General features: G+C 42.0%; 1 protein-coding gene across 1 annotated transcript in view; it reads left to right on the forward strand.

Moving 5' to 3' along the window:
- Positions 1–22,489, forward strand: part of LOC137260848 (MAM and LDL-receptor class A domain-containing protein 2-like) — a 109,993-nt gene that overhangs the window by 57,367 nt on the left and 30,137 nt on the right. The window contains exons 74-91 of the mRNA XM_067798406.1: positions 202–465; positions 2,141–2,274; positions 2,585–2,690; positions 3,136–3,539; positions 4,175–4,265; positions 5,638–5,775; positions 7,169–7,428; positions 7,772–8,006; positions 8,809–8,931; positions 9,293–9,420; positions 10,824–10,956; positions 11,155–11,307; positions 12,364–12,522; positions 13,320–13,444; positions 15,986–16,076; positions 16,571–16,711; positions 17,534–17,790; positions 18,470–18,701. Of these exons, the coding sequence (XP_067654507.1) occupies positions 202–465; positions 2,141–2,274; positions 2,585–2,690; positions 3,136–3,539; positions 4,175–4,265; positions 5,638–5,775; positions 7,169–7,428; positions 7,772–8,006; positions 8,809–8,931; positions 9,293–9,420; positions 10,824–10,956; positions 11,155–11,307; positions 12,364–12,522; positions 13,320–13,444; positions 15,986–16,076; positions 16,571–16,711; positions 17,534–17,790; positions 18,470–18,701 (3,174 nt within the window). The remainder of the gene's footprint in view (positions 1–201; positions 466–2,140; positions 2,275–2,584; positions 2,691–3,135; positions 3,540–4,174; positions 4,266–5,637; positions 5,776–7,168; positions 7,429–7,771; positions 8,007–8,808; positions 8,932–9,292; positions 9,421–10,823; positions 10,957–11,154; positions 11,308–12,363; positions 12,523–13,319; positions 13,445–15,985; positions 16,077–16,570; positions 16,712–17,533; positions 17,791–18,469; positions 18,702–22,489) is intronic.

Here is a 22,489-nt window from a genome sequence, read left to right on the forward strand (position 1 = left end):
CGGTGGAGTCGTTGGGGTAGCTTAGTGGATAAAACGTGTGTTCGTCACTTTAAGCTAGGGTTTGATTCCCCACATTCTTATAATGTGTGAATCTAATTTCTGGTGTGATAGTACAGGAATATTACTAAAAGCGGGATAAAAATAAACTCACACCTTCAGACCTGTAAACATTGTCTGAATGTATGTGTTTGATGTGTACAGGTACCTGCAACTTTGAGAATGGCCAGTGTGGCTGGGCAGACATCAGCACGGGTATCTACAAGTGGACCTCATACAACGGAGTTGCTGGCACAGTCGGTCCCAGCGTCGACCACACCGACAACAACCAGACTGGCCACTACATGGTGGTTGGGCCTGGGACAGGGGTGTACAAGAGCCGTGGTCAACTGGCCAGTCCTGTCCTTGGAGCCACTGGCCCCAGCTGCAGGATGAGCTTCTACCACCACATGCTTGGAATGAGCGCTGGTTAGTACAAGTATAGAGGTCACTCTGACTGTGACACGCTTGGAATGAGCGCTGGTTAGTACAAGTATAGAGGCCACTCTGACTGTGACACGCTTGGATTGAGCGCTGGTTAGTACAAGTATAGAGGCCACTCTGAGTGTGACATGCTTGGAATGAGCGCTGGTTAGTACAAGTATAGAGGCCACTCTGACTGTGACATGCTTGGAATGAGCGCTGGTTAGTACAAGTATAGAGGCCACTCTGACTGTGACACGCTTGGATTGAGCGCTGGTTAGTACAAGTATAGAGGCCACTCTCACTGTGACATGCTTGGAATGAGCGCTGGTTAGTACAAGTATAGAGGCCACTCTGACTGTGACACGCTTGGATTGAGCGCTGGTTAGTACAAGTATAGAGGCCACTCTCACTGTGACATGCTTGGAATGAGCGCTGGTTAGTACAAGTATAGAGGCCACTCTGACTGTGACATGCTTGGATTGAGCGCTGGTTAGTACAAGTATAGAGGCCACTCTGACTGTGACACGCTTGGATTGAGCGCTGGTTAGTACAAGTATAGAGGCCACTCTCACTGTGACATGCTTGGAATGAGCGCTGGTTAGTACAAGTATAGAGGCCACTCTGACTGTGACATGCTTGGATTGAGCGCTGGTTAGTACAAGTATAGAGGCAACTCTGACTGTGACATGCGTGGATTGAGCGCTGGTTAGTACAAGTATAGAGGCCACTCTGACTGTGACATGCTTGGATTGAGCGCTGGTTAGTACAAGTATAGAGGCCACTCTGACTGTGACATGCTTGGATTGAGCGCTGGTTAGTACAAGTATAGAGGCCACTCTGAGTGTGACATGCTTGGAATGAGCGCTGGTTAGTACAAGTATAGAGGCCACTCTGACTGTGACATGCTTGGATTGAGCGCTGGTTAGTACAAGTATAGAGGCAACTCTGACTGTGACATGCGTGGATTGAGCGCTGGTTAGTACAAGTATAGAGGCCACTCTGACTGTGACATGCTTGGATTGAGCGCTGGTTAGTACAAGTATAGAGGCCACTCTGACTGTGACATGCTTGGAATGAGCGCTGGTTAGTACAAGTATAGAGGCCACTCTGACTGTGACATGCTTGGATTGAGCGCTGGTTAGTACAAGTATAGAGGCCACTCTGAGTGTGACATGCGTGGATTGAGCGCTGGTTAGTACAAGTATAGAGGCCACTCTGACTGTGACATGCTTGGAATGAGCGCTGGTTAGTACAAGTATAGAGGCCACTCTGAGTGTGACATGCTTGGAATGAGCGCTGGTTAGTACAAGTATAGAGGCCACTCTGACTGTGACATGCTTGGATTGAGCGCTGGTTAGTACAAGTATAGAGGTCACTCTGACTGTGACATGCTTGGATTGAGCGCTGGTTAGTAGTACAAGTATGGTATGCTGGTTGCCATAGGCAATATTTGGAATGCGTTCAGTTTAGTCGGATAATGTGAATTATTATAGCGAATGTATTTCAATCGCAAAAGGTGTCTAATAGAGGTTTTGAGACTCTTTGACCAGATTATGTCCTGAGTTGAAACTGTTGGATGAGGCATCCCTGGTTGACAATGATTTGCAATCATAACTGTAGTTAAGCCCATGGATGCTAGGTTTTTAGACTTTTAAGGGAAGTGCTATTTCGTATCCAGGCAACATGCGGGTACTCCTGCAGCACAGCATACATCCTAACGATGTCGTCACTCTGTGGAGTCATACTGGTAACCAAGGCAACAGCTGGATACAAGACACAGTTGACATCGGGCAAATCAATGCAGGCTATAGGGTAAGAAGTCTCTGTCGCTCGACATACGATAAACTTTGACATAATTTCTGGATACTTTAGATGTTTCGATATTGTCAGTTACTGTAACAAGGATTTGAAATGTGAAATTGTAGCGGAACATAATTTTAGTATTTTTTTGTTGTTGAAATATGGCAATTTGTTTACGAGGTCAGCATGGTCACCCATTCTTAACAGTTGAACTGTAAAACATTTTCACCGCCTCACCCTTAACGCCATGATAACCAGATAAAACATCTTGATTACTCAACATCAGACGTAAGTAACATTTCACCAATTATCCCATATGCAGGTGGTGTTCGACAGTCTGCCTTCACCAGGCTACGGAAAGTACGACGTTGCCATCGACGACGTCAAATTCCTGGACTGCCAGACGGGAGTTGTGTACAACGATACAAGTAAGGAACAATTCAAAATTTAATAGCCGACAATGGTAGCCATACTTACATCGATGACGTAAATGAATTTACGCCTACTCTCTGTTATCGGGTTTACTCGAAGAGCATATGACTTCATACTGCAACCTTTCCTATCTGTATATGTCGTGCAGAACTGGTTGTATCTGAAGTACGCGCCTGTAGAGGTGTTTTGGGTACTGGGCATTCATGCGCATACATTTTCCTACAATCTTATCTTCTTCTTCTTCTTCTTCTTCTTCTTCTTCTTCTTCTTCTCCTTCTTCTTCAGACCAAGATATGGAAATTGGGGAAAGCAAACGGTTATGATCTCAATCCATGTTTGTAGAGATGGTGTTTATATTTATGATGAATAATACAAAAACAACTGAATGAAAAATTGTTTGATAAACCATGGTTGATAAACCAGTCTTTTTCAAATCTTCAGGCATGAACTGCACATTCGAAACCGGATACTGCGGATTCTTCCAAGAGTCCATGGACGACTTCGACTGGACCAGAACCAACCAATCATCGCCATCCTCAGGAACGGGTCCAGATCGTGACCACACCACCGGACACGGATTCTACATCTACATCGAAACGTCTTCACCACGACGATATGGCGAGAAGGCTCAACTCACTTCCGGTGTCCAGAAGGCCACTGACCAAGGCGGAGTATGTCTGTCGTTTTGGTATCACATGTATGGAGCCTACATCAGCACCCTGAACGTGTATATGAGAACAGGAGTGTCCACTGTCAACAACTCGATCATCTGGACGCGAACCAGAGCTGTAGGGAATGTGTGGAAGCAGGCAAACAGATGGTTCACCAGCACTCAACCATACCAGGTAGAGATACAATATAGTCTAGCCATTATATCTTCGGAGTAATGTGTCTAATGTGATTTAATTTTCTCAGAGAAACATTAGAATGTTGCAGTTTGCACGCCTTTGTCATTCCACCCACTAGAACAACAGACAGTTGTTTAAAGTCCAAGGCATGATCAACAGACATGTTTCACCCTAAGACGTTAGGTTCTTATAGGTCAGGGATAAGAATTTTTCAGGGATTTTGAAAATTACAAATCTAAAACTAGTATGAGATAATTTCAGGTAATGAAAGCACCGTTCCAGATCTAAAGTTTCAGACATGATAGAAATAATGAAATTACACGGGCTATTTGGAATTAAAATAAATATTTTATCGTATAACAGCTTTGACATTTAGCACTCGCTGTTTAGGAGGAATATTAACATAGAGATGCAATGTGTGAAACAGGGTGTAGAGTTGGGTCAGCTACTGATGGTACAGGAATCTGAAAGGGGAAAGAACCATTGTGCAGTTTGATGAAATAATAGCAAATAACTCATTGAAAAATATTTTAAAAAATTATTGATAAATGATATTTATGGCGTTACAAGTTAGGTATTTGGTGTTGACAGCATGTTTATATCGGCATAATATTATATATGGTTTGTTTCAGATCATGTTTGAGGGGACTGTCGGCCACAGCTATCTTGGAGACATTGCACTCGATGACATTTCCCTCACACCAGGACATTGTCCAACTACAAGTGAGTCATTTCATTGTATTCCACCAGGAGGGATTACAGTATCATGAATACATATGTGTCTGACGTAACGAGGATACAGATTGCAAGTTGTATGGCATATAGTATTATTAACATAAACGTGTCCGGCCTAACGAACTTAGATGTTTCTAGTTGTATGGAATATCGTATCACGCCAGGACATTGTCCAGGCTCAAGTGAGTTACTTCTTATTCCTGATACTCCATTTCTAAAGGAGATACCACGACTATAGACGTGTCTGATCTAACAGGGAATATTGATGTCCGGCTATAGGGATTATAGTATCATGCATATAAACATGTGTTGCATTTGAATAACTGGGAGTGGTGGTCCACATCTCTATGGATTTTATCATACTGAATATAAACGTGTCTGATCTAACACGTAATATTGGTCTACATATATAAGGATTATATTGTAGTGAGTATAAACGCGTCTGATTTAACGGAATGTTGGTTTACACGTGTGTGAATTATGTTGTCATGAATACAAACGTGCCTGACCTAACATGGAGTATTAATTTCCATCTGTAGAGATTACAGTACCATTAATATAAACACGTTTTATGTAATTGGGAATATTGGTCTCCATCTGTATGGATTCCATTATCATACATACATACATACATACACACACACACACACACACACACACATACATACATACATACGTACACACATACACACACACATACACACATACACACATACATACATACATACATACACACATACACATACATACATACATACATACATACACACACATACACATACATACATACATACATACATACATACATACATACATACATACATACATGCATACATACATACATACATACATACATACACTCACTCACGCTCACACGCATATACCTATATATACAGAGAAAGGTTACATCAGACCGTATTATCCGGGGGAGAGGTGTACATCGTATTTATCTTATCTATGTTATATGTACAAAATATCATTTCATTCGATTTTGAAGATCGATAAACTCGCTGCCGACTATATGACCTGTAAACAAAATGTCGTCTGCCTCCCGATTGGATTTTCTAAATCACTGAAACATATTCTGACAAGCTTAACTCTGCTATAAAAATGGTCAATCATGTTTAAGTTAAGTGTACAAACGATTCAACGTATATAATAATTTAAATAGAGCAGTGAAGGTCGATAAAATAAATATGTAATCATGAACTCAAAAACAGATGTTCGAAACATTTTGTAACTCCATGCAACGTATGCGTCATATTATGACGTCATACGATCATTAGCGAGACAGCTTCTGGGCTGATTATATTATCATAACTTGCAGCAGAACTAATGTAAAGGTGGAATTGGTTTCCAGCTGAATGCGACTTCGAGGTCGACATTTGTGGTTACACACAGGACCCAAATGATAACTTTGACTGGACCCGAGGAAGAAATGGCACCTTATCGCTAAACACTGGCCCCAGCTTCGACCACACGACCGGCACGGGCGCAGGTTTGATTTTTGTTCGTTTAAGCTGCTATGTCTTGTACTCTACCCTTCACGTTCATCTTCATCTCTCTATCTCAGTACTCTCTAGGTGTGTGTACACGTTCGGTTTGGAGGTATTTTTTATTCTTATTTTACTTCTCTGTCTCACCTAAACGTCGTATGTCTGTTGGTCTTTCACGAACGCAAAAACAAAATCCACCTATTACTCACCCGTTGAAGATATCACTTAGGAGATAAACGTCAAGTGTTGGCCAAGTTCCGGGTGTTGTTGAGTATTTGAAGCCCGGGAATATATTTCGAACCGACGGCGTCAGCTGGGGTTTCAAATGGAACATTACCGGGCTTCAAATATTCAATAACACCCGGACATTGGCCAACACATGATGTCTATAGACATTGTAAACAAAAAGGTAAACCAAAGGGTTTTACTGTCTACACTCCTTTACATCGAGTACGGGTACAGCGGTGAAGTGTCATCAGCTGGCCGTTTCAGATGGTTCCCATAGTAGCATCTGGAGTTGCTCATCTGTGACGTCATTCTGACTTTACGTCACAATATGATTTGAATGACGTCACCACTGTGAATGACGCAACAAAACTATTGTTTGCGATGTTTCTACGTGTCAATACGCAGCGAACAGAATTGTTATTTCCGGGAATCAAATCCCATTTGATCATGTTTTTCAACCAATCAGATTACAGAACACAGTGATTTTTGGTTTACAATGTTAAGTAATTTCACAAAGGTATTACACATTGTGTAATACCATGGCGTGATGCCGTACGTATGACATCAAAGAGTTTTACAATTATGACGTCACAATGCTAATACCTCTGTCACAATAGTATTAGACCTTGCTTGACTAGTGGAAAGCTGAGTTTCACCACACTCGTTCATTTTTAGGTACTTTGCTCAAAATTATTTTGCTAATGTTGGATGAGTAGTAAATAAAATACTGAACTGTGTCTCGTGTAACACCACATTTATGAAACTCGAGAATGGTATCGGTATCAAAACCATTCACTCGCGTCATAAATATGGTATTATGCGGGACATAGTTTAGTATTCTGTGTATCTCTTCTCTATTCCCCGTGAACGCGTATTACATACTATACGTTCTGTATATATTTTCTATCTCATATTTGCGCCCCGTCGCTGTCTGTTTGACACTAATTTCGACAAACTATGGCAAAACATATACATTTGTCAATAAAAGGGTTAACATAATCTGAATCCGCTATACAAGTCCGAGGTCTCCAGTACTGCGTTATTTATGTTACATGCAGTCTGGAAATAACACTTGATACCTCACCCTGACATTGGCGTATTCCTGTGTTCAAGATGCTACATGTAAATCGATACCTCACTCTGATATTGGAGTATTCATGTGTGCAGGACACTACATGTATATTGAGTCATCTGCACCACGAGTAGGAGGAGACACGGCACGTCTCACCAGTCCGTCATACCCAGCCGTCACGGCGCCCAAATGTGTCAAGTTCTGGTACCACATGTACGGCAGTCAGATCGGCCAGCTGAACGTGTACGTCAAGTCTCAAGGATTTATGGGGAAAGCGGCTTGGACCAAATCCTTCAACCAACTGAACCAATGGCATCATGGAACAGTTGAAGTAAACAAACAAGCATCGTGGCAGGTATGTTCCCATGTTATCACTGGTGTACAGCAAGGCGCGTTTTTTGGACCTTTTCTTTTCTCTTTGGAAGGAATCGCGTTTCATAATCATAAAGGTAACCAAACCAATGATATGTAAATGAATATTGTTAAGGGGCACAATAAGAAATAAAGTTACATTACATCATATTACGAGAATTTTTTGTTCAACATATAAATTGCACAAACGTTTAATTTTTCTGTCTATGCCTATATACAAGAATATACAACAAATTCAGAATTCGGTATGTTTGGAGGTATGCAGGATATTCTGAAATTACAAAATTACAGTGTTCAGTGTTTTTTATTTGTTCTTCTTTTTGTAGATTGTGTTTGAAGGCGTTGTAGGATCTGGTTACCAAGGCGACATTGCCATTGATGACATCCGGATCGTCGACGGCAAATGTCCAGTACCCGGAAGCTGCACATTCGAGTATGACACGTGTGGTTACGGCAATGGGCACAACAATGGCGATCAGTTTGACTGGTTGAGAAGCTCAGGGGGCACACTCTCGGTGGGAACAGGACCCAGTGTCGACCACACAACCAACACAAACCAGGGTTCGTACATAGCCCTCGATAATGCTGTGTTTGGTATGACTGTCATACTTGTTTGTATTGGGACGGTGGGTTAGCATAGTGGTTTAAGTGTTTGTTCGACATTACGAAGGTCCGGTTCGATTCCTCAAATGCCGCATCAACAGTTAAAAAGCTATTCGATGAAAAAACAGAAACAAACAGCAACAAAAAACATACAAATGAGAGTGACTACTGAGATAGAATTCTATATTTTGTGTTATAATTTAATTTCTTTAAAATAAGCCATAATTAAATCTGTTGTACAAAGTTCTGTTAGAGTATGAACATTTTCGAATCTCTGTCTGAAAAGTGCAAAAATCAAACATTCAAGCAAAATGTGTTTGATTGTTATTTAACAACGGCAAGAGCTTCAAAATGATACGTCTTCACCTTTTAATACAAATGCCATGTTCCATTGAGGCACCGCTACAACACAGCCTCGCCATGTCGAGAGAGACCAAAATAGTTATCACCTCGAATACATGGCTTGATGACGTGGAGCTCATTGAACACTTTGGTGGTCCAGGTTCTGTGCCATTGACATACTGTCTAATGGAGTGTCCGGGAAGCCCCGATTGTTCTGTCAGATTATAGAACATCTCTAATATTCCTATAGTTAGAGGCTCAATATACAGGAAACACAAACCCACCTCACTGGCCAGAATATCTAGCATAACCAATGAATACCCTTTTGGATAACCTCTGGACAAGTTGTTTCATATCCTTTCCTTAAGCTTCTTCAGCTTTTAGAAACCTACAGCATTATTTATTGCTTCTGTTTCAGGATTCTACATGTACGTTGAAGCTACCGGACGCAACAGGAACGACCGAGCGTGGTTGTACAGCGAATACCTCCTCCCGACATCATCGTCCTGCCTCTCCTTCTGGTATTTCATGTATGGACATGGTAGGTGGAGTAAAGCTTATTTACACAACATTATGCATCGAAGAAAGGTGTCCCACTTCCATCAAATTAACAGAACGGATCAGCAGTTTTGTGAACTGTAAATAACCGAGCCTGGACTAGACAGATCAACATCATGAGCATCGACCTACGTTTTTGGGATACGATGACATGTGTTGCTGAGGATCAATTCTAACCCGGATCTTCTCGTAGTGACCTGCCGTTTCATATATGGCCACGAACGGATACATTGTGTAGTTATGGTTACTTATACATCCGATACATGTATACATGTATACATGATTTTGTGTCAGTGATGGAGGTAACAGTCATTCTTATGATCATATGTTTGTTCCTGATGCAGATATTGGTGTGTTGCGAGTGTATCAGGCCAGTCCCTCCAAGAGCACACTCATCTGGTCTTTGAATGGAAACCAGGGACAGTTGTGGCTCAACGCCAGGATCAACATCAACAGCACCGTCAGCTACGAAGTAAGACGCTGTTAAAACGCCATTTATTCAGTATAGCTCGGAACTATTCTGAAATATGTTTGCAAGTTCTCATTCAAACTGATCGGACAGCACGAAAGGATTCGCGTTAGATAGATGTCAGTTAAAATGACACAACCATAAAATTGCAATGTGATTGTGATCTACATGATGCAGGAATCATTGCTATTTTGTTTTCACTCTTTGTCGGTGATGTTTATCCTTCTGGAAACCTTTTTGGTAACATTTTTGGTCTAATTCATTCAAGTACAATGTATGTACTGTTGTCTTTTTCGGCAGATTATCTGAGCAAGTATTTACTTTCGTGTTCAAATTACCCCACATGTTTTAGCTGTAATTATGGCTACATCACATCATCAATCACGAAACTGTCCTGAGATGAATTAGAACACAGTGTGTTCGAAGGGGTTTTTCCTCACTGAAATTGAGCAGTACACCCTCGATAATCTGCAGGGTATACGTTCCGATAAATGTACACTAGTACCCTAAACGACTTTTGTTGCCTTCCTTGCTGGCTCCTTTGCTGGCTCACAGTAGCCAATCAGATAAGCCGTTACAGCCGGACTTGGTATTGTCAACGGAGATGGCGGCCGCATCCGCGAAGGTTTGATCGCTTTTCGACTCAATTTTTTTGGGAAAAATTACTCAGATTAATGATAACTCTGAAACCTTCAAAACCCACATGCAAGAACCCCTTCCTCTTCTAAACATTACTATTTACAGAAGAAGCAGAAGTGAGTCATGATACACGCTTTATGACTGGTACGCTCAGCATAGACACCTGATTGGATATGAAGCCAGGCAAGGGAGGTAATAAAATTGCCACAAGGCGTCGTAGATGCATCCAGGGTACTTAGGGAGATTTATCGGAACGAATATCAGGGAGATTATGGAGGATGCTGTGAGCGTGATGGCAACTTACTTTATTAGAAAGCTAGGATATGTTGGAACGACGCAGAGATCGCGTTTACGAGAAGTGGGGGTGCACTGGAATGAGCAACCCTGATTTAAGCTAATGCACATGCAGTGCATGCGTGATTCTGCCCTAATTAGGAGCGGTGGGGTAGCCTAATCCGCTCGTCACGCCGAAGGCTCGGGTTCGATTCCCCATGTGAATACAATGTATGAAACCCATTTCTAGTGTCTCCTGCAGTGATTTTGCAAGAAGATTGCTAAAAGCGGCGTAAAACTAAACTCATGCACTCTGCCCAAACTGGCAGTGTATGTATGGAAGAGTTTGTTTGGGAGAGTTCGAATTTTGCACAGTGGACAGTCAGGGTTTGGTGTGCGCGACATCACAACGGCACAAACCTCACCACCGTGTTGGTTAAATCAGCACAACATTCCCTAAAATTAACATTCTAAAATGATCATTTCACCGCCAGATCATCTTTGACGGAGTAATCGGTACGGGTTACCAAGGAGATATATCTATTGACGACATCGCCATTACGCGTGGTCTCTGCAACGCCACCACCGCGACCTCCCCAACACCAGCCATCACCACCGTTACCTACGGTCAGTAATAACCCGACCCAGGACACCTTTTTCTCAGAATTACCACGATAAATTCAGTTCTCTAGTGCCACTGACAACACTGTCACAGTAATCCAATTCTTCAAGAACCGTCACTTCCGTTTGAAATAACGATTTATGTTTGTGAGTCAGACCTGTTTCCTGGCACCAATATCGCTTTCATGACTATATTTGTGACAGCCCCAACCGTTGTTGACTGCAACTTTGATAACGACAACATCTGCCAGTGGCATCAAGACAACACCGACGACTTTGACTGGACGCTACAACAGAACTCCACGGGCTCTTTCAACACTGGCCCCGCATTTGACCATACCACACAGTCTTCAAAAGGTATGTATATATTTCACAAGGCGGAGAAGGCCCAAACTCACTTGTTGTTATTCTCTTCGGTATCTCAATCAATTGTCCTAATGATGGCTGCAGATGCACGACAACGAATGAACACCCATCAACAATTTGTTGGCGCTGTTTCCCCAAATCAAACTAAACGTGTTTCCCATTCTCTACCATAGGAAACAACGTGGTGTGCTGTCTACATTAAATCACATGGTAATATAAGTGAGTGAGTGAGTTTAGTTTTACGCCACACTCAACAATATTCAACCCATATTGCGGCTGTATGTAAATGATCGAGTCTGGACCAGACGATCCAGTGATCATTAACATGAGGATCAATCTGCTCAACTGGGAACCGGTGACATGTGTCAACCAAGTCAGCGAACTGACCACCCGATTCTGTTAGTCGCTTCTTATGACACCTTTTGTGGTAAGCATTTGTCGCTGAAGACCTGTTCTAACTCGGACATTGACGGATCGTATGGCAATATAGGGTTATCTGGCAAGTCACAGATGTGCCGCAGTTGACATGAACGACTGGTTCCTGGTTCTGGTTGAGTGGCGCATGATGAATTTGGCTTCAACTAGGGTCTTTCTTACCCGTGAAGACCAGGCTTACAAATGGTCTTCAGTAACCAAATCTTGTCGTAAGAATCAACTTGGTCAGACTTGGTGAGTTGGTTGTGTAACTCGATCTCATGTTCTTGATCACTGAATTATCTGGTCTTGACTCGATTATTAAAGATCGCCACCATAGAGCTTGAATATTGCGACGTAAACTAAACTCACTCACTCACTTTCTGAGACATATGAGTATATTTAAGAAATAATATACTTACAGAAAAACTTGCATGTGAAAGCATCTTACCTTCCACATGAATGTTCTCTTAGGGTAGGGGCGGTAGGGGGACCTAGTGATTAAAGTGTTCGCTCGTCAGATCAAAGACCCAGGTTCGATTCCCCACATGGATACAACGTGAAGACCCCACGCTATTGCTGAAATGTTGCTAAAAGCGGAGGTAAACTAAACTCACTTACTCACTCTTGCAGGGTACTACATCTATACCGAGGCTTCTGGCAGGAGTGGTAACTCCACAGCTCGAATCATCAGCCCCAGCATAACGCTGGGTGTAAGGGGGAAATGTCTGAAGTTCTTCTACCATATGTACGGAGGACAGGTTGGGCGTCTGGATGCCTACGCAATGCAAGGTGATGCAAATTCAAAATATTCCTAAACCTCATAAATATAATATGGAAATGGACATCAAGTTCAGCTCTGTCAAAGACTCCGCGTTAGTTACAGATTGGTTTTGTTGTATCATCTCTTGGAGATGATACGATTTTTTCAGTGAAAAGAAAGTGTCATTGAAATGATAGTAAAGCCAGGCACTCAACAGAACCTCATTCTGTGGGTGCCATGGTACTCTTTGGAGCTTGTGATGATGGTATCATTGAACTCATTGATACCTATAAAGAAGGCATTTTGGTCGTCTTTAATTTATATGGTGATAGTATCTTGTAGCTATAAAATACTTATGCTTTACTTAAAATACTGGGCTTAAATTTTCGAAGCTCTCTTAACACTAAGATTGTCATAAATCTCATACATTAACATCAGCTTATCTTAGCCGTAAGAGAACATCGAAAATCTAGGCCCTGGGAGTGCCAAACCACTGCATTTTCCATTTGTTTGTTTCATCACACTTTCTGTCGTGTTATAATAAATATATTGCTTGAAAGAAGTTGGACAAATGTATGTGTATGACTAGACTATCTTTTAAAATACATTCATATTTCATATATCGTATTTCAAATATGTTAAATGTATATATACAAATTGCTGTGACATTTTATAATGCATCTGTACATGTAGCATGTACATGTGGAGTAGTGCGAAAAGCGGTGTAACCCTGAACTCACTCACTCACTATTTCACAAAATCTGGGATTCCTATTGTGTTTCAAAATACTATAGTTTATCACTACAATGGATGATTGAACCAATAGGAACAACACTCGGCTCTCCAATATTCACCAAGATTGGAAACCAGAACAATCACTGGCAGTATGGAGACATCTACTTGACCCCGCAAACGCTGTCCAATCCGCTGACGGGTTCGGCAACAATACAGGTGAGATTTAATGAATTAACTATAATACAGGTGAGATTGACTATATAACTATAATAGAGGTGAGGCTTAACGAATTAACTATAATAGAGGTGAGATTTAACGGATTAACCATAATACAGTTGAGATTTAACGAATTAACTATAATACAGGTGAGATTTAACGAGTTAACTATAATACCGGTGAGATTTAACGAATTAACTATAATACACGTGAGATTTAACGAGTTGACTATAATACAGGTGAGATTTAACGATAACGAGTTAACTATAATACACGTCAGATTTAACGAAATAACTATAATACAGGTGAGATTTAACGAATTAACTATAATGCAGGTGAGATTAACTATATAACTATAATACAGGTGAGGTTTGGTTAATAACACATTGTCATTAAACCTTTAAGTACCCACTCGTGGATGGCCAGCCGTAAAAAACACACAAGACAGATTTCACGTCATACGTGTATTACCTTAGATTCTAAACTGTGTAAATAAAATGAATTGTTTGTTTTAACTGTGTCCTTTCTGAACAGAGCAGCGATAAATCAATTTTCTTATGGATTTTCAGAGCCGAAGTTTTCGTACATACCCCTCGTCCTGAATTTTTTAGCCATTTATCTTTTTTTTCATGATTCTACACTTTTTGTGCAGTGTTCTTTTTTTCTTGATTCCACTATTTTTTGGTGCAATGTTCGTCATTACATTTGGCATACAGTGTTAGCACCCTCAGGTAGAATCCATCTCCAGTGCTTTTCGATAAAGATGATTGGGCGATCAAACTTGCTGACTGGTGCCAATCGATGTCTGTATTATCGACCACATGTTTGGTAATAGAAAACTGTAAATGCAGACATGGAACCAGATATGTCCACATATCAACCAGGATGTTTCTAAACGGCAGAGCAATGATCCTTCAGTAGGCAATATTTACCGGTGAAGAATAATTCTCACCCGCATCTTCAAGGGTTGATACCTTTGTTGAGCAAACGAGCGAGTTTAGTTTTACGCCGCACTCAGCAATATTCCAGCTACACGGTGGCGGTCTATAAATAATCGAGTCTGAACCAGTCAATCCAGTGATCAATAGCATGAGCATCGATATACGCAACTGAGATTCGAGGTGCGTCAACCACGTCAGCAAGTGTGACCACTCGTCAGTCGCCTATTTCAATATGCATGGCTTATTTAAGGTCAGTTCCATCTCCGGATCTTCACGGGTCCACTGTGACCTCATGAACTCATTCAGGGAGAGAGCAGCGGCATACTCGTTGCCAACTGAAATTGAAAATAATTATCGAAATTGATATCAATACATTGAATGGAATTGACGATGTGCCGCTGCTTGGTTCATATGCTAGATGCCACGAGTACCCAAGAGTAACGGTAGCTGTTGGCACTGGTACCAAGAGCAGCCATTCCACCACCTCGATACAATAACGTTAACATCAGGTTAGGTGAGTCATTCCCACAGATGGACTCAGGTTTGTATCGGATGCATTTGAGTTTAATAAAAATTCTCGGATAGGTTTTTGTGGATACAACAGGTTTCTACCTGTGAAGGAAGCCCCGTTTATGGTGAAGTTGACAGAGGACTTGAGAGGACCTGTGGCCTTGAACTTGAAGAAGTGGCCACAGTTTTCACAGGTAGAAGCATACACTCCATCCTTCAGTGCCCCGTTGGTGGGAACATGGCTGTGGAAGAGACACAATGGGGAATCGCATCACACCCTTCCTTCTTTGGTTATATAATGCCATTTAGAAAGTTGTCAACCGTATAATGTTATGTTAAAGTGTACCTGACTTTGTGTGCTGGCGATTAGGTGTGTGTTCGAATAACAGATGGTACGCCACCAAACACATTTATTGAGTCTGCACTTTACTGACACAATAGAATCCTAAATCGAACTCCAGCCTGTGGATTTTTGAGCGACACCCACAAAATAGACCTGGGAAGCATGTCCATTGAGTTTCATTTATCCCCCTAGGCCAATGCGGTTTCTGTATCATTTAGCAAATTTCTGGATCCTGGCTTGTAAATTAAAAAGGTAAACTTAATGGATAACAGCTTCGGGCAATAGCAATTTTGTTTACATGTCGATTTGCATAAAGATGCAGTGTCAGTTTGATAATGACAATAACAAATTCAAATACCGAAGTATACACAGAAATATAAATACATAAAGTACACACGCACACACACGTATACACACACACACACACACACACACGCACCGCACTCTGCAATATTCCAGCTACACGGTGGCGGTCTATAAATAATCGAGTCTGAACCAGTCAATCCAGTGATCAATAGCATGAGCATCGATATACGCAACTGAGATTCGAGGTGCGTCAACCACGTCAGCAAGTGTGACCACTCGTCAGTCGCCTATTTCAATATGCATGGCTTATTTAAGGTCAGTTCCATCTCCGGATCTTCACGGGTCACTTATGAACTCGACCGTTTTGGATAATCAGATGTATTGTCTTTGTCTTTGAATGTCGACCTAGCAGCTGTAACCATGGATGTATTTGTCTTTCAGCTTGTGTTTGAAGGTAGAATTGGGACGGGATACCAAGGAGACATTGCTCTAGACGACATCTCGCTCAACGATGGAAAATGTCCCCCTGACCGTCAGTGGAACTGGGCTTTTCGTTTTCCCCCCCTTGTTTCTTGGCATTTGAAATTAAAGTTTAAGTAAATAAGATGTAAATGAACAAATGATAGACTTCTACATTATTGCGTCTAGTCTGAAATGAAATGTTAGACGAACTCTTCAAAAGGTTTCGAGCATATCATAATATCTTACCAATCACATCACATCAGCTATCTGAAACATTGTCACAGTCCTCTCAATAATTCTCATATCAAGCTGAGAGGCATAAAAAAGTTACACACAACTATGTGTCTGTCCATATGAAGTAGTATCCAGGAACTGCTTGTGTATCTTAGAGACACCAATTCATTGCTCAGATCATTAAGAAACAATACTTATTGGTGATTTGAAATTGCTAAGGTCACATTCGCAAATAACTCCTCAAAATCTATACAGTATTACCATTGTGATATCTTTCATCTTTGTTGAATAGGTTTCTATAATATTTTATTAATCAATATCTTTTTACAGAAATATGTGACTTTGAATCCCCCGACATATGTAGTTATCGCCAGGATCAAACGGACAACTTTGATTGGACGAGAGCTCATGGACACACTTCGTCAACTGGCACGGGTCCAAGAAACGACCATACGTATGGAACATACAATGGTAAATCTGAACGTCATTGAGCAAAACACACTTAAAATGCTTCAGTCGGATGAAACATTGGTGCAATAAACGGCAAAGCCCATTTAAAGCCTCAAAAATTTAAACACCATATGTTACTACAATGTATTACCCATCAAACGTTCAGTATCTCTAGTGTAAATATAGCCACTTACACCAGTGAACTGTTCTCAACTAGATTCTGCAAAATATTCCATTCTGTCTAAAGGTACTGTTTACACGTGAACTGATGTATTGTAAAACAAATTCGTTACGTTGAAAAGATTCAATTCATTAGATGATGAAAATCATTGAAAATTGGCAAATTCTCAACAAACGTCATGTACAATATTTGCACAGCGTTTTAGCTATTTGATGCACGATCCTGTGCAATTCAACTGTGTGTGTGTGTGTCTGTGTGTGTGTGTGTGTGTGTGTGTGTGTGTGTGTGTGTAATAAACGTTTGACGGGTAGCAGCTGCTGGCAGCGTAACAACCACATGTGTGTCGGGTGATCGTGTAAAATGGCTTGAGTGAGTGAGTGAGTCATTCCTTCTAGACGTGGCATCAGTGTATCAGTGGCATTGGTAGGGTATCCCATGACCATTAATATCTAAGACCACAAACCACGATCAGTGGTCAACCAAACGCATTATTCCTTCCTTGATGAAAGGCAGAGCAAGTATGATGACGTCACAAAGGTCAGTCAAGTACTTGAAGGGTACCACTATACGATTGTTGAATTTCTAATTTAGGTATTTTTCCAAATAACACAACTTATTTCAAATGTATGATGCGGCCTTCACAAAGTTTGATTTGTCTTTAGGTTACTACATGTACATCGAGGCCTCTGCTCCACGGAGACAAGGAGACAAAGCTCGTCTCATTGGTCCTCACTTCAACCAAATTAAAGGACAGTGTCTACAGTTCTTCTATCACATGAGTGGTGTCACCATGGGAACGCTGAATGTGTACCTCAAGAAACAGGGCAGTCTTGGACACGCTGTCTGGTCGAGGTCTGGTAACCAAGCAACCGATTGGCTCCCGGCTCAAATAGATCTAAACAGCGATGTGCCTTTCAATGTATGTTGGATTTGATATTTCCTATTCTATTCCGATTAAGATGATGGAACATCTAAAATTTTCTTTATTGGCATATATTTCGGGAAGGAGATACATCGTAGTTATTCCTTGTCATAAACTAATTTTAACTCGTTTCGTTTTCAAGAATTCGAAGAACGACGAGATGGTTTTGCTAAATATGCACAATATGGTAAATAGTGATTAAAAGTGATTCAATACAGTACGATTTACATGAAATTGGCCAGTTTACTCCGAAGGTAAAGAGAAAACCGAAGATATGATATTTGGTTATCCCAATATGTCTTACTTAATAACAATAATATGCGGAAGGATATCGACGCCTTTGTTCACTGAAGTCAATCATGTGAGGCAACTGAATTAATGCCTCCATATTATTCATATCTGCGTTATCGGAGTTCATAAGCCTTACCATTCTTTATACCCGTGGAGATTCCGGTAGAGTGTACTTCATCAGACGAGACGAACGGCGGTTTGATGACTTGTTTGAAACTTGTCATCAGACATTATATCCCAGTTGCGTGGATCGGTGCACATATTGTTGATCACTGGTTTGTCTTATACAAACTGGAGTATTTACAGAGTGCGGCCACGTAGGTTTAAACAACAAGCAAACCATGTTTTTCGCCATGCATCATATCTGTTCCCCTTGTTTCCTTAGGTAATCTTTGAGGGCGTTGTTGGAAGTTCCTACTTCAGTGACATAGCAATCGATGACGTCGCTGTCAAGCCCCAACTCTGCCAGCCATCTGGAGGTTGTGATTTTGAATTTGATACCTGCTTATGGACTAACGCCAACGTTGGAGACGACTTTGATTGGTTGCGAGGGAGTAGCAGTACTGGGTCATATGGCACGGGACCAAAAACTGACCACACTCTTGGATCAGCTCAAGGTAGACCTACCACACAATGCGTTTTTGATTGAATGAATGAATTAACATAGTTGTATGCTGCAATTGTGAATATGCATGTACCAGAAGAGTGTGCCAGTGGCGAATACAAAGCATACTACAGTAATCTGTTCATATACATATCTCGAAATCTCGGTCGATATGTCGTTTTGTTCAAATAAATATACGGTTATACATCTACCCTTTTCCAATATCGGAAATATGGATACTATGCTAAACACAGAGGATTTGGTAGGATTCTCTCAATAGTTTGTGTTTACGGATCACTATGGAATAGCCTCGACACCAAAACTGCGTGTACATTTCTTCTTCCGTGACACCTGTCCCTTTGATCTCTCAGTTCTGCCTATTTGCTTCCTCTCAAGAGATGTACCAAAGTTCATTAAGTCAGAAAACATATAGTGACTTTAATTTATTAATTGATAGACTGATGAATGTGGTTTAACGCCGCATCTGTGAATAGTCAAGCAATAGAGCACGACGACTGACATTACTGACATCCCTATAAATTATTTTAAGATGAATCACTATTATGTCGAAATCTACCTCGCGCGTAGCACGCCAGTTGTTTCCTTAAACTGACTAGTGCTATACTGTTTATCTCCCTTTAGCTTTCGACGGTTATGTATGCTTGTCGTAAGAGGCGACTAACGGGATCGGGTGTTCAGGCTCACTGACTTGGTTGACACATGTCATCGGTTCCCAATTGCGCAAATCGATGCTCATGTTGGTGACCACTGGGTTGTCTTGTCCAGACTCGATTATTTAGAGACCTCCTCCATATAGCTGGAATATTGCTGAGTGCGGCGTAAAACTAAACTCACTCACTCGACGGTTACGTGGAAATTGCAATCACTTTGCTACCAAGAAGAGTAAAAAATCACCCTTTACCGCCAAAACTGTCTCAATCTCTCACCACTCTCTCCATCAATGGCCACGCCCCCTTTCACACCTCATATCATTCATTAGTTTGGCCAGATTTCCAATTTATTGTAATGATCATTGTGAATTGCATTTGACGGAGGTGGAGGCGTTCACAGAGCCCTTCAACAAACAGAACCAATTACACGGAAGGTAGTCATAGCAATACAGCAGCAATTCTCCTAGGAGATCCAACGTCCCATCAGCCAGTCTACACCACCACCATCCACTGTGGACTTTATCCATGAGGACGTTCTGGATTCAAATGAAGACGTAAATGGGGATCCGAATCCAACAATCTGCAATGGTGCTGAGTTGCCGATATTGTCACCAACTCATCACTCTTACTCGACAGAGACTCATTGCTGCAAAGAAGCCGACAACCTGAAGACAGCTTTCACAAAGGCTATGAAATCCCAAGGACAGCATACCCATCATTCAACCAGAAAATCCCCGCTTCACAACGTGGAACCATTCCTCAAGGCTCCTGAGATGGATGAGGACTACTCAGTGAGTCCATGCCATACAATCATAGAGTTGACAATAAGAAAATGGCGCACATCGACACGACTCCTATGAAGGCCTTCTTTGGACTTGCTAGATCTCGGGCCATCAACACAGCCATGACCAACGCTCTGCAGACTCGGAAGACTGACCAGGAACGGGTTTTGCTGTCAGCAGCCGTCACTCAGAGGAAGGATCAAGAGTTTATCACCAACCACTTGGTATCTACCTCGGGGACATCACTCTGTTATGTCGCCAAGGTCTCCTAGAAACATCTACCTGCCCTAACCCCTACACGAAGTCCTCGCTACACAAATCCTGGGCTGCACCAACATTGTTTGAGGGCGCCATATGGCAGATTTCTAGAGCCACAGCCCAGGACTCAAAGGACAAGATGTTGACCAAGTCCGCGCAGACATTGAACATCTTATACAAAAGGACTACTCAACGTAACCAGTTCTGGTCCAAATTTGCGCGGATACGAAAGGCCATGGACAAGATATATTTGTCATCCCCAGGTGCAAGATCTCATGAACTCCAGAGGTCACGCCGGACGTTGCGGTGGCTCCATCAACTTTCGGCCAGCCTGTTAGGCTGTTCAGGTTTGGAGCGACTGGTCCATTTCACAGACAACTGCTCCTGTGCAACTATCGACCGTGGGTGGACGTCTAGGCTACTAGTGGGAGAACTGGAGACTACTAGCAGACGGCTACATCATTTGAGTGCTGCACGAGGGGTAGGAGATCTAGCTGAAGACAACGACCCCTGTCACTGTTAACCCGCAAGTGCACCCAAGCCACAACACATCAAGACCATCGACTTGCTGCTCACCAAAAATGCCATAAAGATCCTGGATGAATCAGTCTCAATTCCTGCTTCTATTCCACTTTTCCTGGAAGTGAGAAAGAACTCTAAAGGGTCATCATCATCATCATCATCATCATCATCATCATCATCATCTACAAAATGAAGTGTATCTACCGAGACTACTTACTTAAAGCAGTTCAAGATTTACCAGAACTGCAACATCTTATCAGACCCAATGACTACTTATCAAGCATCGATCGGCAATCTGGCCTCGGGGAAATGTCTGCTATCCCTGTATCAAGGTCAACACCACCAGCTGAGAGACCTCCACTTTAGAATTTCCTCGGTCCCGTGGCTATTTACACTTGTATCCAAGCCCATCGTTGTTTATCTACATGGAAGGTGAATTCGCAGTACCTTTCACCCAGATGACGGCATCCAGATAAATCAACCAGCAGGTTACTTCGGACGTCATGTGCAGTTTACGATCGATTACGATCTCATTTACTGGCGCAGATGAGCTGGTTAGTCAATCACATGAAATCAAAACTAGAGTCATCACAAAATCTGCAGTCCCTGAGCATCAGATTTCAGAACACAGAGAATCGCATCAACGTTCCAGGAGATTGGTGGTCCAGCATCGACGCATGCCTTCCAACTGCTTTCAACTCTCCATTACCAATAAGGGAATGGCAGTGTCTACTAGGCCTCCTTACAGCTCAGCTCAGACCCGTGAAGGTCCCGGATAGAATAGGCCTTCAGCAACCCATGCTTGCCATGAAAGGTGACTACGCTTGTCGTAAGAGGCGACTAACGAGATCGAGTGATCAGGCTCACTGACTTCGTTGACACATGTCATCGGTTCCCAATTGCGCAGATCGATGTTCATGTTGTTGATCACTGGATTGTCTGGTCCAGACTCGATTATTTGCAGACCGCCGCCATATTGCTGAAATATTGCTGAGTGCGGCGTAAAACTGAACTCACTCACTCACTACATCAGCACAGGCACCCACATGCAGAGTGAGTAAGTGAGTGAGTATAGTTTTACGCCGCACTCAGCAATATTCCATCTATATTGCAGCGGTCTGTAAATAATCGAGTCTGAACCAGACAATCTATTGATCAACAGCACGACCATAGATCTGCGCATAGTCGCTTTTTATGGCGAGCATGGGTTGCTGATGACCTGTTCTACCCCGGACCTTCACGGGTCCCAACACGCAGAGAACTGCATTTACGATTGCTAAAACATTTCATCAGAGGGTCATCTCGAAAGTCTGCAGAAGGTATCCATCTCTCATTACCTGAAGTCGTACCTACTCTGCTGGACGGACAAATCGAATGTCTGTGGTGAAACCGATTTGAAAAAGCCAGCCTACAGCTTTCATTTTTTCGTGCACTCATCTCTATAATTTTGGTGAGGGCATTGCATCGAAAAGGTTCCGTCAGGAACTTGGCCGTCGGAAGAAAGGGTTCTATACATAAACCAGCTGACATTCAAGGCGTTCATCAATCCATTTCAAAACTGGGCACAT

The sequence above is a fragment of the Haliotis asinina genome, chromosome 14 (genome assembly GCF_037392515.1).
Source record: "Haliotis asinina isolate JCU_RB_2024 chromosome 14, JCU_Hal_asi_v2, whole genome shotgun sequence".
Lineage (NCBI taxonomy): Eukaryota > Metazoa > Mollusca > Gastropoda > Lepetellida > Haliotidae > Haliotis > Haliotis asinina.